This window comes from Carcharhinus amblyrhynchos, chromosome 13 (assembly GCF_965287045.1).
Source record: "Carcharhinus amblyrhynchos chromosome 13, sCarAmb.v2.hapA, whole genome shotgun sequence".
Lineage (NCBI taxonomy): Eukaryota > Metazoa > Chordata > Chondrichthyes > Carcharhiniformes > Carcharhinidae > Carcharhinus > Carcharhinus amblyrhynchos.
In genome coordinates, this window is record NC_137336.1 from 7,574,663 (window position 1) to 7,588,470 (window position 13,808).

The following is a 13,808-nucleotide window of genomic DNA, read 5'->3' on the forward strand; positions in this document are numbered from 1 at the left end:
AGAAAGAAAGGTTTTTTTATAAACAGTCACTGGACTGCTATGCAATATTTACAACGTTACACTTAAGTCAGAACACAAAATGTAGCAGAGATCCCAAATGAACAGAACACCAACTAAATTATACATTTTGGTGGAAAAAATAGATGAAATAAAGCATAACAATAGAGTATAGAATATTGGACAATAGTTTACATTTTTTATACAATAAAAACTTCAACTTATAACACTACATGGGGAGGAAAAGGCACTTGTAAATACTTCAGCTCCTCCATTGTTAACAGATCAGGCGTTGTAAATGACTGGTATTGTCAAGAAGAATGAGGAACAAGAATTTTGACATTCTGGGAGATTTTAAAAGAACCATTCTTTGAAAATCCTAATTTAAAACTCTAATGTTCATGTCACAAGCTGCTGCCCAGAATATCAAAATTGGAACATCTGAGGTGAACTTTTTTTATCACCAAGCCATAAACACATCAGGAATTCAGCTCCAATGGCTGCTATAGATAAAGCGACACCAATAAAAATAACCAAACACACAAAACATAACTCACCTCCAGTTAAGTGCAAAATAAACAATCCAAAGTTCACAATGAGTAAGCAAACTTTAGCAACTTTAAATATTGTTAAACAGTGACAAGTCGTGCTCGAATGAAAAAAAATTTCAGAAGTGAAACAAAAAGTAAAGTAATTCACAGTGAAACCCATTATTTAGATGGTTTCTCCAGAGTCGAGGCATTAGGGAGATTAAAGCCATCAAAACCCATGGAGTGACCTGCAACAGAAATAAAAACCATTAATAGCATGTAGAAAGAAGCGTTCTATCCCAGGTGTATTACACAGACAAGACTAAAACTAGCGTCAACTCAAAATCTTTTCAAATGGACTGTACACATTTTACAGGAAAATGATTTGGGTCTCTGATTACAGCAGCATTCCAAAAAAAAAAGGCAACTCTCAAAGTTTTATCTGCAACTTGGTCCAAAACCTTTTATGCAAATGCAGGAAACTGTGGAAATTGGGCAGATTTTGACCATGAATATGATGGAGTACATTAAAAAACGTATAAAAAGCAACAGAGCCAGAGAACACTTATGAATCCATCAATAGATGTACATAATGGCAATGGGAGATCGGTCAAAAAAAAAAAGCACATTGGCACGGGACTACAAAATTCTGCCCAACGGGTTTGCAAATTGGAAAGGGGTTGCGGGGGGGGGGGTCTTCCTACTGCCCTTTCATGACCTGTTCACAATTTCACATTGGCCAGACAAGGGACACACACACACAAACATGTCTGACCGATCCACCAGTTACTGTTATATTGTGTACCTATTGCAAATGGGATCACACTCCCCAAAACCCCAACGGAGACTCCTATTTGGCAGCCAATAAAGACCACACCCTGCCCAGCTTCAATCTTAAGGGCTGGCAGAAGGAATTCAGGAGTGGGCCAGAGGAGGATGGCTGGCAGCTCACCCTGCTCAAGCAGAGAATGGGGGAAGCAGGGTGGGAGGGGTGGCTTCCTTCAAGGGTCCGCCTTTCACATAAAGCACACCACCTAATCCCAGGGATGCCTTGCCCCCCAGAAGCATGCTCCCTCCCTCCAGGTATTTCCATCATGACGCCATCCCCTCTGTCCCCTCTCACCAGCTGGGCATCTCCCCATCTATCATGGGACCCACCCTCACTTACCTATTCCTGGACTTTGAATCTGTGCGACTGCTCACAGACACCGTCCTGGCCAATGCAGTTGTTAGGACTATACAAAGCTGCTGGCCAATCAGATTGCCTAGCAACGAGGCTGAATTTTTGCCCCGTTAACGAATGTGGAGGTGGTGGATTCAGTACAAATTTGAGACAGGAAAAAAGTCTCATTCAATTAATGGTGTCCAATTCAAATTCTGGTCCCAGCAGATCAAAATTCTCTACAATCGATCTATCAAAGTGCATATGGAACAGGAATCTAAATGCCAAACGAGTCCAAATTTGCTTCTCCTGTTGGAACAAATGTAGGCCACACAGCCTTTAGATCTTGGTTGATCTGTACGTTTACTTAATTTATCTGCCCTAGTCCCACATTCTTTAAAATTTTATTCATCTTATGATTTGAAATGTTCAATTTAAGCTCAGATTTTTAAAGTGGGGGGTTGCAAAAGAATTCCATTCCACCTCACTGTGTGAAATGCCTTTTAGCATCACCTAATGAACATCAAAATAAAAGATAGGCCATTATGTGCCCTTGTTCTAGACTGTCTCCCACCACCAGGGGGCACTAGTTTCCCTTAAAACACCAATTATACTGGAGTAACTACAAGCCAAGTCCATGCCGCCTGTCCCCATAATTTAATCCACTGCATCTTGGTATCATTCTAATGAATTAATGCAACGTCACCTCTAAAGACTAATATCTAATCAGCGCCAAGGACCCAGGTTCAATTCTGTCTTGGCTCAATGCCTTGTGATGTTTGCAGGTTCTCCATCTGCCTGGGTTTCCTCTGGATGCTCCTGTTTCCTCCCACACTCCAAAGATGTGGGGCTTAGGTGGACTGACCATGCTAAATTGCCCCTCAAGTGTCAAGGGGGCTAGCAGTGTAAATGCATGAGGTTATGGAAACGGGGCCTGGGTGGGATTGTAGTTGGTGCAGACTCGATGGGCCGAACGGCCTTTCGCACTGTAGGATTCTATGATTCTTTCTTGAAGTACATTGCCTGAACATAACACACTTACTTCAGGTAGAATACCTCACTAGATATTTTGCATAGTGGTAATATCACTTCCAAGTTTCATATTCCCGTCTCCTCCAAGGAGAAAGCCAACTAGTCGTTCAAATTATTTTCTGTACCTTTCTAGTGAAGGAACAGCATTATAGTTCCAAGTCAGGATGGCGTGCGACTTGGAAACTTGCAGGTGCTGCCTTGTTGCTCTTGTCCTTCCAAGATGGTAGAGGTCACGGATTCCAATAGCCTTACAGGTAATGCAGGTTTACTCACCTAAATACAGGAGGATCTGGCGTGCAGCTTCTCGTTTTGTTACGTCCTTTCCCAAAGTTGGATCACCTGGAGTCGGGGTGACCGTCCCGCTGAAACATGCACCAAGTCCCGGCAAGTAGACTTTAAACAGAAAGGAAGGTTCGTCAGAACTCAGAGTTTGGATGCTATAAATTGGAGTCCCGAGCTGCATCTTCATGCAGTAGGCATTCAGACGTTGAACATCATCACACCCTGTACTTGGCGAACCTCGGCCCCGCTTCAGGTACAGCTGGTGAGTCAGCTGGCTGCCAGGCCCAATAGGGACAATACTTTGGCCACAGCCAGAGGAGATGTCAAAGTCAGGCATGGTGGAACTTCTTAGCAGTGGCAGAGGGAGCCCGTGGGTCAGTGCCGGCAAGGGAGCCAGGGGCAAGTTGGGCTTGGAGAAAAGCCTCTGCTGTTTTCCTTCTGGTTTCACCCAGTCAACCTCAATGGCTTGGCCCCAGAGCTCAATACAACCTGGAGAGGAAGAAAATGCAGAAGAAATTACCAGCAAACACACAAAATTTCAGCTTTTATTATTATGGTCAAAATTAACAACCAACTTAATGGCTATTGAATTAACCACACTGCAAGCAAGGTAAAACTCAATAAAAATCAAAATACTATGCGTGCTAGAGATCAGAGATAAAAACAGAAGGTGAAAACCATGGTGGTCTGGTAGTATCAGGCAGCACGGTGGCATTGCTGCCTCACAGCACCAGAGAGTCAGATTCAATTCCAGATTTAGGTGATTTGGTCACATTTCCCCCATGTCTGAGTGGGTTTCCTCCGAGTGTTCTGGTTTCCTCCACACTGTGGAGATAACATAAGAACATAAGAACATAAGAAATAGGAGCAGGAGTAGGCCATCTAGCCCTTCGAGCCTGCCCCGCCATTCAATAAGATCATGGCTGATCTGTTGTGGCTCAGTTCCACTTTCCCGCCCTCTCCCCATAACCCTTAATCCCCTCTCTTATCAAGAACCCATCAACCCGCTTCTTAAAAATATTTAGCGAGGCAGCCTCCACCACTTCAACGGGCAGAGAATTCCAGAGATTCACCACCCTTTGAGTGAAGAAGTTCCTCCTCAACTCCGTTCTAAACCGCCTCCCCTTTATCTTGAGGCTGTGCCCCCTAGTCCTACTGTCTTTTTTGAGCGGGAAGAGTCTCTCCACCTCTATCCTATCCATCCCATTCATCATCTTATACGTCTCAATGAGATCTCCCCTCATTCTTCTAAACTCTAACGAGTACAAGCCTAGTTTATTCAGCCTCTCCTCATAGCTCAATCCCCTCAACTCCGGTATCAGCCTAGTAAACCTCCTCTGCACTCCCTCCAGGGCCAAAATATCCTTGCGCAGGTGCGGCGCCCAAAACTGCACACAGTACTCCAGCTGCGGCCTCACCAATGCCCTATACAGCTGCAGCAAGACCTCCCTACTTTTATATTCATGTGCAGGTAAGGTGGACTGCCCATGCGTCTTCGTATCCAACAAACCTACATGTCTTTGGATTAGCCATTGTAAATGCATAGGGTTATGAGGATAGGGTAGGAGGGCTGATCCTGGGTAAGATGCCCTTTAGAGAGTAAGTTCAGAACCAATGGGCTGAATGGCCTCCTTCTGCACTGTAGGGATTCTATGATTTGGGAAACAGAAATAGAAATAACAGCTTTTCAGAACCAGGTTCTGAATCAAGGACACATACTCAGCAATAAGCTGTTCCCCAGCACTCCAAGATATTATCATCCCATTTTGCTGTCCCTTCACAGTCAATGGGTCTAAATCCTGGTGACCCACAAAGCTCCATCTCTAACAGCACTATGGATGTTTCTACACCACGTGGACTCGAGGTTCAAAAAGGCGGCTCACTAATGCCTTCCTAAGGGCAATTAGGGACAGGCAATAAATGCTGGCCTAGCCAGTGACACCCACACTGCGAGAAATAATAAATGAAAAGTTCCACAATTCTGACCCTGTCTCTTAACAAGTGACTTGAAACTCCATTAATTGGTAACGTTCCAACATCCTAACCAACTATAAGCTACAAAGAGCAAGACAGACTCGTAGTTATCGGGAATCTTATTACATCGCATGAAAAGGTCTCCAATCTGTCAGATACAATAATCCTGTTTTCCTCCAGTGATCTTGCCAACTTTCCTCAGTTTCTCACTGTCAAAACCAGTAAACTCTTTATTCAATTATCACTGTGGTGCACAAAATGGAACTGCAATTGCAAAAACATCAAAGGGTATTTGCAGAAAGGTAATTACATTTGGTATGATAAGACACAATATAAAGTTTTTATTGTCATTCTTCACTTCTGTTTCAGTCTGTTTGAAGTTTTAAATTTCATCCAAAATTAAATGATGCCAAAATAATGTTTCAATTTTAGTTTCGTATTCACCAGTCGCTCCAGATCACACCTGGATCATCAAATTTAACCTTAAGGTTCCCCAAAATGCCAGCCCAGAACTAGTAATGAAATTGCTGTGTCACTGGTTGGCAAGGTCAGTTTTCATTTCCCATCCTCAATTGCCCAGGAAAAGGTGGTGGTGTGATGCCCAAAATAATTAACACTGATATTCTAAAAACAGAAGGAACTCTACCTTCTACAAGCCTCTTCTTTGCCATTGCTGCAGCTCGGTGATTCTCATACTTGACAATAGCAAGCGTTGACATCTTCTTCCTCCGCTCCGTGTTCAGGTGGAGTGACAAGTCCATCACTCCCTCTGTCACCTCCTTCAGCACCTCCAGTACCTCCAGCCTTTGCTTCCCCCACGGGATGCCTCTGACACACAGCTCATTTTTCTCAGTGCTTCTGCACACCACAATGGGGAACCCCTCACAGATTTGGTAGCCGTTGAACATTGTAATGGCGCACTGGGCATACCAGCGATTGGCATACTTGGCATATGCAAACCCTCGGTTCTCACCACTGAATGTCATCATGAGACGGAACTCGTAGAGTTTACCAACTGACTGAAACAACGGGATTAGCTGGTCCTCGTAGAGGTCCTGGGGGAGTTTACCAATGAAGACCTCAGATCCAGAGAGAGGAGGGGGGCCAGTCCAACCTGCAGAATAAAATGGAACACCTAAAGTCTAACTTGTCCAGAGAGCCAAATGACAAATAGGGATACTAAAAGGCTTGTATTTCTGTAGTGTTAAACGTAGTCACTGTTACAATGTAGAACATGCGGCAATTACTTTGCACAAGGGCCAACACATGACACAGAAACACAGGAAAAGGCCATTCAGCCCATCGAATGCATTGCACCACAGAATGAGATTAGGGCTGATCTGCAGCCTAACCCTGTACAGAAACATATAGAAACTAGGAGTAGGCCATTCAGCACTTTGATCAAAGTGAAAGATGGAGCAGACTCGTCAAATTTAGTATCCTGATTCCCCCCTTCCCCCCATAGTCCTTAATCCTTTTTAGCCCCGAGAGCTATATCTAATTTCTTCTTGAAAATCAGGCAATGTTTTGGCCTCCACTACATTCTATGGTAGTGAATTCCACACATTCACCATCATTTGGATGAAGAAATTTATAAAAGATTTACCCCTTATCCTCAAAGTATGGCCCCTAGCTTTGGACTCACCCAGCACTGGAAACATTTTTTCTGAATCTACCCTGTCTAACCCTATTAGAATTTTAAGTTTCTACGAGATCCCCTCACACTCTTCTAAACTCCAGTGAATATAATTCAAACCGATTTAGTCCCTCCTCATATGTCAGACCCAGGAATCAGCGTGGTAAACTTTCACTGCACTCCCTCTATAGCAAGGACATCCTCCCTCAGATACAGGCACCAAAAATGCACACAATACTCCAGGTGTGGTCTCACCAATGCCCCATACAATTGCAGCAAAGCATCCTTACTCCTATTCTCAAATCCACTCGCTATAAAGGCCAACATACCATTTGCCTTCTTTACTGCCAGCTGTACCGGTGTGCTTACTTTCAGCAACTGATGCATGAGGACGCCAAGGTGAGTATCCACCTCTCTTAATTTACATCCATCCATTCAAGCAATAATCTGTCCTCCTACTACTGCTGCCAAAGTGGATAATCTCTCATTCAATTACATCTGCCCTGCAGATACCCACACACTCAGCCTGTCCAAATCATGCTGAAGCATCTCTGCATCCTCCTCACAGCTCACTCTCCCAGTCAACTTTGTATCAACTGCAAATTTGGGGATAAAATATTCAGTTGCCTCTTCCAAATCGTTTATATATAATGTGAACAGTTGGGGTCCTAGCACAGATCCCTGCAGAACCCCACTAGTCACTCACTGCCAATCAGAAAAAGACCCATTTATGCCAACTCTTGGCTTCCTACCTGCGAACCAACTTTAGTTATCCACCTTTTCTCATACCCCTGCCAATTTAAATCTGAAATCTAACATCAATTAGCACAGATTGCCATTCATAAAGAGTTACAAACATTGACCTGTCCAGATGTTTCCCTTGGAAAAGTGCGGCTCTAATTTTTAGTTTATGCCCCCCAATCTCTGACCTTCGAGCTGTAGGAATAGCCTTTCGCCATATCCACATCAACAGCTCATCATAATATTGATCAAAATAAATACTCCAGTTTCCAGGAATTAAAAAATGCTGCACAGTCACTCATTGTAATTTAACCTTCTGTAATCAGAGGATCATTCCAGTAAGCTTACTTGGAACATCCACCAAAATCAATATATCCTCCCCAAGATGAGGTACTAAGAGCGGGAACTGGAGGAGTGCCTCAACCAGGTGTTTGTAAAGCTGTTGCATAACTTATTTATGTTCTCTAGAGATAAAGAGCTAAAGAGATATATAAAAACAGCAGCACTTAATTAGCACTGATAACAAAATCAATGCCTGTGCATGATATTTTTATATCACATGGACTATAGTGGTTCAAAAAGGCTACTCCCCACCACCTTCTCGAGGGCAATAAATGCTGGGCAAGCCAATGATGCCCACATCTCCGAATGAAAATAAAATCTACGATGGTAAAGTAACGATCTCTCCAGTTTTTCCTAGGCCTCGAGAAACTTTTCAGCATTTAGAAAGTATTCTGAATCTTATTTTTGTCCAATGCGGATTATCTCCACACCCACACTGTAATAACGATCAGACAATCTGTTTGAGTGACATTTGTGGAAGAATAAATATTGGCCAGGGCACCAGGGAGGATCTCCCTGCTTATAGAACTTACAGAATTCTCTGCCCGTTGAAGTGGTGGAGGCTACCTCGCTAAATATATTTAAGTCACAGGTAAATAGGTTTTTGATAGACAAGGGAATTAAGGGTTATGGGGAGAAAGCGGGAAAGTGGAACTGATCCACTTCAGATCAGCCATGATCTTATTGAATGGCGGGGCAGGCTCGAAGGGCTAGATGGCCTACTCCTGCTCCTATTTCTTATGTTCTTATTAACTTTCTAAACATCCACTGGAGAGCTCAGGCATGGATCTGACTTATTGTCTCATGATTAGCCTGACTTTTTTGTGCTCAAGTCTCCTTTTTGAACAGTAAAGGAATTAAGGGTTATGGTGAGCGGGCGGGTAAGTACAGCTGAGTCCATGAAAAGATCAGCCATGATCTTACTGAATGGCAGAGCAGGCTCAGGGTCAGATGGCCTACTCCTGCTTCTTATGTTCTTATGACACGGGGAGAAAACTGCACATCACTGAATCAACATAAATACGATTCGATACACACCTCCTCTTCCCGACGAGACCATTAGCTCTGAAGTCACACGAAAATAACTATTCCCACTGGCAATCCAAAAGACTTGATCACTGAGTATTTAGGAGCTGAGAATCTAACATTTCTCTCTTATTTCCTTGGTTTAAGATTTTTATCATATTACTCAACTCCTTGCATTATTGGTAGGTTTTATTTTATTATTTTGTGGGATATGGCTGTTGCTTGCTGGAGGTATCTACTCTGCATTTCAAAAGTTAGAGAACCACCTCACTCCAAAATCGCTGCTGCCGCTTTACTTTCGAAAGGCACCCGCCGAAACTGTTTCGATGTAAATGCGATAGCAGCCGATCATTCTTCATCTGTTTCTCAGCTAATTTACTGAGGTCTAACAAGGCTAAAGAAATGAGAACAGATCACAGCAACTGGCCCTGTATTTCCTGGCGTATGGATGATTAAGGTGTTGAAAACAAAGAATTGACAGTGTAGATAAAGGTAAGCTACTTTCCCTGCTGACAGCAAGGGGGAAATAACCTTAAAACGAGCATGCTCAGAGTGTCATTAGAAAGCATTTCTTCATATACTGGGCAACAGTGAGTAAGCACTGCTGCCTCACAGCACCAGAGACCTGGATTTGATTCCTGGCTTGGACGAAGGTTTGAAGGTTTATTTATTAGTCACAAGTAGGGCTTACATAAACACTGCAATAAAGTTACTGTGAAATTTCCTGAGTCACCACACTCCGGCGCTGGTTCAGGTGAATGCACCTAACCAGCACGGTTTTTCAAACTGTGGGAGGAAACTGGAGCACCCAGAGAAAACCCATGCAAACAGGGGAGAACATGTAAACGCCACACAGTGACCCAAGCCAGGAATCGAACCCAGGTCCCTGGCACTATGAGGCAGCGGTGCTAACTACTGCACCAGATCACTGTCCGTGTGCAGTCTACACATTCTCTTAGTACCTGCCTGGGTTTCCTCCGGGTGCTCTGGTTTCCTCCCACAGTCCAAAAGACATACAGGCTAGGTGCATTGGCTATGCTAAATTCTCCTCCAGTGTACCCCCAAACAGGCGCCTGAGTGTGGCAACCAGGGAATTTTCACAGTGACTTCACTGCAGTGTTAACGTTAGATGGATTGGCCATGCTAAAATTGTCCCTTAGTGTCAGGGGGACTAATAGGACAAATGCACGTGGTCCACTTTGGTAGGAATGATTATTACTTACGTGGCGAAAAACTGCAGCAGGCGACGGTGCAGAGGGACCTTGGGGTCCTTGTGCATGAGTCGCAAAAACCCAGCTTGCAGGTGCAGCAGGTGGTCAGGAAGGCGAATGGGATGCTGGCCTTCATAGCAAGGGGGATTGAATATAAAAGTAGGGAGGTCTTGCTGCGGCTGTTTAGGGCATTGGTGAGGCCGCAGCTGGAGTACTGTGTGCCGTACTTTTGGGAGTTTTGGGCGCCGTACTTACGCAAGGATATTTTGGCCTTGGAGGGAGTGCAGAGGAGGTTTACTAGGCTGATACCGGAGTTGAGGGGGCTGAGCTATGAGGAGAGGCTGAATAAACTAGGCTCGTACTTGTTAGAGTTTAGAAGAATGAGGGGAGATCTCATTGAGACGTATAAGATGATGAATGGGATGGATAGGATAGAGGTGGAGAGGCTCTTCCCGCTCAGAAAGGACAGTAGGACTAGGGGGCACAGCCTCAAGATAAAGGGGGGGCGGTTTAGAACGGAGTTGAGGAGGAACTTCTTCACTCAAAGGGTGGTGAATCTCTGGAATTCTCTGCCCGTTGAAGTGGTGGAGGCTACCTCGCTAAATATTTTTAAGACGCGAGTTGATGGGTTTTTGATAAGAGAGGGGATTAAGGGTTATGGGGAGAGGGTGGGAATGTGGAACTGAGCCACGACAGATCAGCCATGATCTTACTGAATGGCAGGGCAGGCTCGAAGGGCTAGATGGCCTACTCCTGCTCCTATTTCTTACGTTCTTATGTTCTTATGTACAGGGGTAGAGCCTGGATGGGATTGTGGTCGGTGCAGACTCGACGGGCAGAATGGCCTCTTTCTGTAGTGTATGGTTCTAATGTAAGCTTGCTTGTGACAATAATAAATAAACTTTAGCTTAAAAAGGATGCTGGAAACCTTCCCCCACAAACAACTAAATCTACTGAGGCTGGGGGTTTGTTCAAGATGATATTCGTGAAGGAATATGGAGCCAAGGCGGGTACGTAGAGTGAACATACAAATCTGCCATAAACAATTGCCAGACCAGGCTCGAGGAGCTGAATGTTTCTGTTCGTATGGTCCTAAGCAAAGGTCATTCTGCACGGCACCTTCAAAATCGATCGAACGGATGTCTGGTTTGGGATTGTAAAAAAAAATGGGAAATTACATTGGCAGCAGGCGGTGTGCGAGTTAAGGGAACATGTCTTGTGACAAACCTGGAGGTGGTCCGCCAAACTTCCTTTGCCCATTAATTTGGACCAGGCTGATACCCGTTGCTTCTACCCATGCTTCCAACGCCAACTTATTAACCGAGGTCAACAAGACGTTCGCCATCATCTGTAAAATATTAAGGCATAGGCATTTAGAATTTTATAACAGAAGTTTTACAAAAACAATTCTGAAAGGGAGAAAAAAGATGTATTCAGAGGACTAAGAAGTTCCCTACATTAAAATATACCTTCCCGCAGGAGACCACACACACTTTTGAAATGTACTATGTACACAAAGGTGGAACCCCCTTCCTGTATCAAAATTCAAACTCCAATAATACTTTCAGTTAAGCCAACACTGTTAACAATGCTTTGAATTTTGGGATAGGTAAAATAGCCTTGATAAATAAGTCCCCATTAAATCTCCACAAACTGAAAGGTGTGCCAGCCTCAGAAAGTGTTACTTTCAGTTCAGACTTTGAGTGGTTTTTGAGCCTGGTATAAATATTGCCTTTTAACTGTCACCAACCACAGGACAAAATGATTCTGTAATTTGTATAACTCTGCGTCAAGTAGTTTCATCTCTACACTGCTGGATAAAGCATGGTAGAATAAAGATTAAAAATCACCCGGGGTGGGGTTCTGGCTCCTAGTCACAATGGTATCTGCCCACCACCACCATTGCAGTGTGTAAGGAGGGGCAGACAGTGAGCTGCGATGCTGGTCAAACATCAGCTTCAGAGTCGCAACCCAGACAGTCACTTTGTAAAGTACCCGATAGAGAAGGAGAACGAAGCCGACAAAAAAGTCAACTGGCCGTCCAATTTCGGACAGGCTCCCAGTCTTCCAAATACAATTAAAGCACCAAATAAAAAGGACTCCCGGATTGCAAAACTGATTAATGTCCATTTCGACACAGTTACATTACACGGTACACGTGTAGGCTACACACACTGTGCAGCCGCTAAATCTCAACATTTCCGAAACGTTAGCCGGGCTGATTGATCTGCCAAACAACGAACTGTCCATCCACCAACCTGTTCTTGCTGGTTCTGACCTAATGCGTCATTGAGCACATGCAAGGTTTGTACACAAACATCTCCACCCCTTTATACAGCCCCAAGTCTCAGTGTGGGCAGCGCAGCGTCGGTCAGTTCCTTCCGAAACTGTACTGGGACCAAGAGATGTGGGGACCTTTTCTCATTGCGGGTGTGGGGGTGTTGATTGTTAAAACTCCAGACAGTTAAAGCAAATACAAAGAGCAAAAAAAACCCATTTGAATTCTATCAGATATCATGGGGTAAAACGAGAAGGAAGGCTCTGTCTCAAGACTGGTTCTATTCACTTTACATCCACCCCTAAGCAGCCAATGCATTTTAAGAACATAAGAAATAGGAGCAGGAGTAGGCCATCTAGCCCCTCGAGCCTGCCCCGCCATTCAATAAGATCATGGCTGATCTGTCGTGGCTCAGTTCCACATTCCCGCCCTCTCCCCATAACCCTTAATCCCCTCGCATATCAAAAACCCATCAACCCACGTCTTAAAAATATTTAGCAAGGCAGCCTCCACCACTTCAACGGGTAGAGAATTCCAGAGATTCACCACCCTTTGAGTGAAGAAGTTCCTCCTCAACTCCGTTCTAAACCGCCCCCCCTTTATCTTGAGGCTGTGCCCTCTAGTCCTACTGTCCTTTCTAAGCAGGAAGAACCTCTCCACTTCTATCCTATCCATCCCATTCATCATCTTATATGTCTCAATGAGATCTCCCCTCATTCTTCTAAACTCTAACGAGTACAAGCCTAGTTTATTCAGCCTCTCCTCATAGCTCAACCCCGGCATCAGCTTAGTAAACCTCCTCTGCACTCCCTCCAAGGCCAAAATATCCTTGCGTAAGTATGGCGACCAAAACTGCACACAGTACTCCAGCTGCGGCCTCACCAATGCCCTATACAGCTGCAGCAAGACCTCCCTACATTTATATTCAATCCCCCTCGCTATGAAGGCCAGCATCCCATTTTCTATCTCCCAAACTGGTAGTTGCCCCACAGAATTACTTATTACACGTTTTAATTTAATTAAAAGTACAGTAAATAACAAAAAAAATTCTATCCAAAAAAGGGTAAAATTTAATCCAATTTATGGTCTCCGCAAAAGGAACAAAATCCACGCTGATACAATGAGGCATTGCATCCCATCCCAGACTTAAATCAGGTACTTCATCTTAGTTCATAAGACATTGGAGCAGAATTAGGCCATTCGGCCCATCAAGTCTGCACCACCATTCGATCATGGCTGATATGCTCCTGATTCCCATTTTCCTGTCTCCTCCCATAACCCTTCAATCATTACCAATTAAAAATCTAACTCATTAAATTTGCTCATTGTCCCAGCATCCACTGCACTTTGGGGTAGTTCCACAAATTCACAACCCTTTGGGAGTGGTCTCTTCTGAACTCTGTTTTAAATTTGCTACCCCTTATTCTTAAACTATGACTTCTCATCCTAGAATGCCTCAAGAGGAAGCATCTGCTCCACGTCTATTTTGTCCATACATTTTATCGTCTTGTTTACCTCAATTTAATCTCCCCTTATTCTTCTAAATTCCAGCAAGTATAGGCCTAAACTGTTCAATCTCTCTTCACACAACAAACTC

The 13,808-nt window shown here is 44.0% G+C and overlaps 1 protein-coding gene across 1 annotated transcript; it reads right to left on the reverse strand.

Moving 5' to 3' along the window:
• Positions 1-707: 707 nt before the first annotated feature.
• Positions 708-11,286, reverse strand: LOC145351435 (dead end protein homolog 1-like). Its single transcript, XM_080201028.1, has 4 exons — positions 11,161-11,286; positions 5,624-6,091; positions 2,995-3,492; positions 708-775 (listed from the first exon to the last, which is right to left on the reverse strand). Exons 1-4 carry the CDS (start codon positions 11,279-11,281, stop codon positions 708-710), a joined length of 1,155 nt encoding a protein of 384 aa, XP_080057154.1. The 5' UTR covers positions 11,282-11,286.
• Positions 11,287-13,808: the final 2,522 nt, after the last annotated feature.

Coding starts and splice junctions, on each gene's coding strand:
- LOC145351435 (XM_080201028.1), bottom strand. CDS start 11,281: ATGATGGCGAACGTCTTGTTGACCTCGGTTAATAAGTTGGCGTTGGAA. Junction 6,092..11,160: donor GTTTGGCGGACCACCTCCAG/GTTTGTCACAAG, acceptor TTTATTCTGCAG/GTTGGACTGGCCCCCCTCCT. Junction 3,493..5,623: donor AAAGAAGAGGCTTGTAGAAG/GTAGAGTTCCTT, acceptor CTTCCTCTCCAG/GTTGTATTGAGCTCTGGGGC.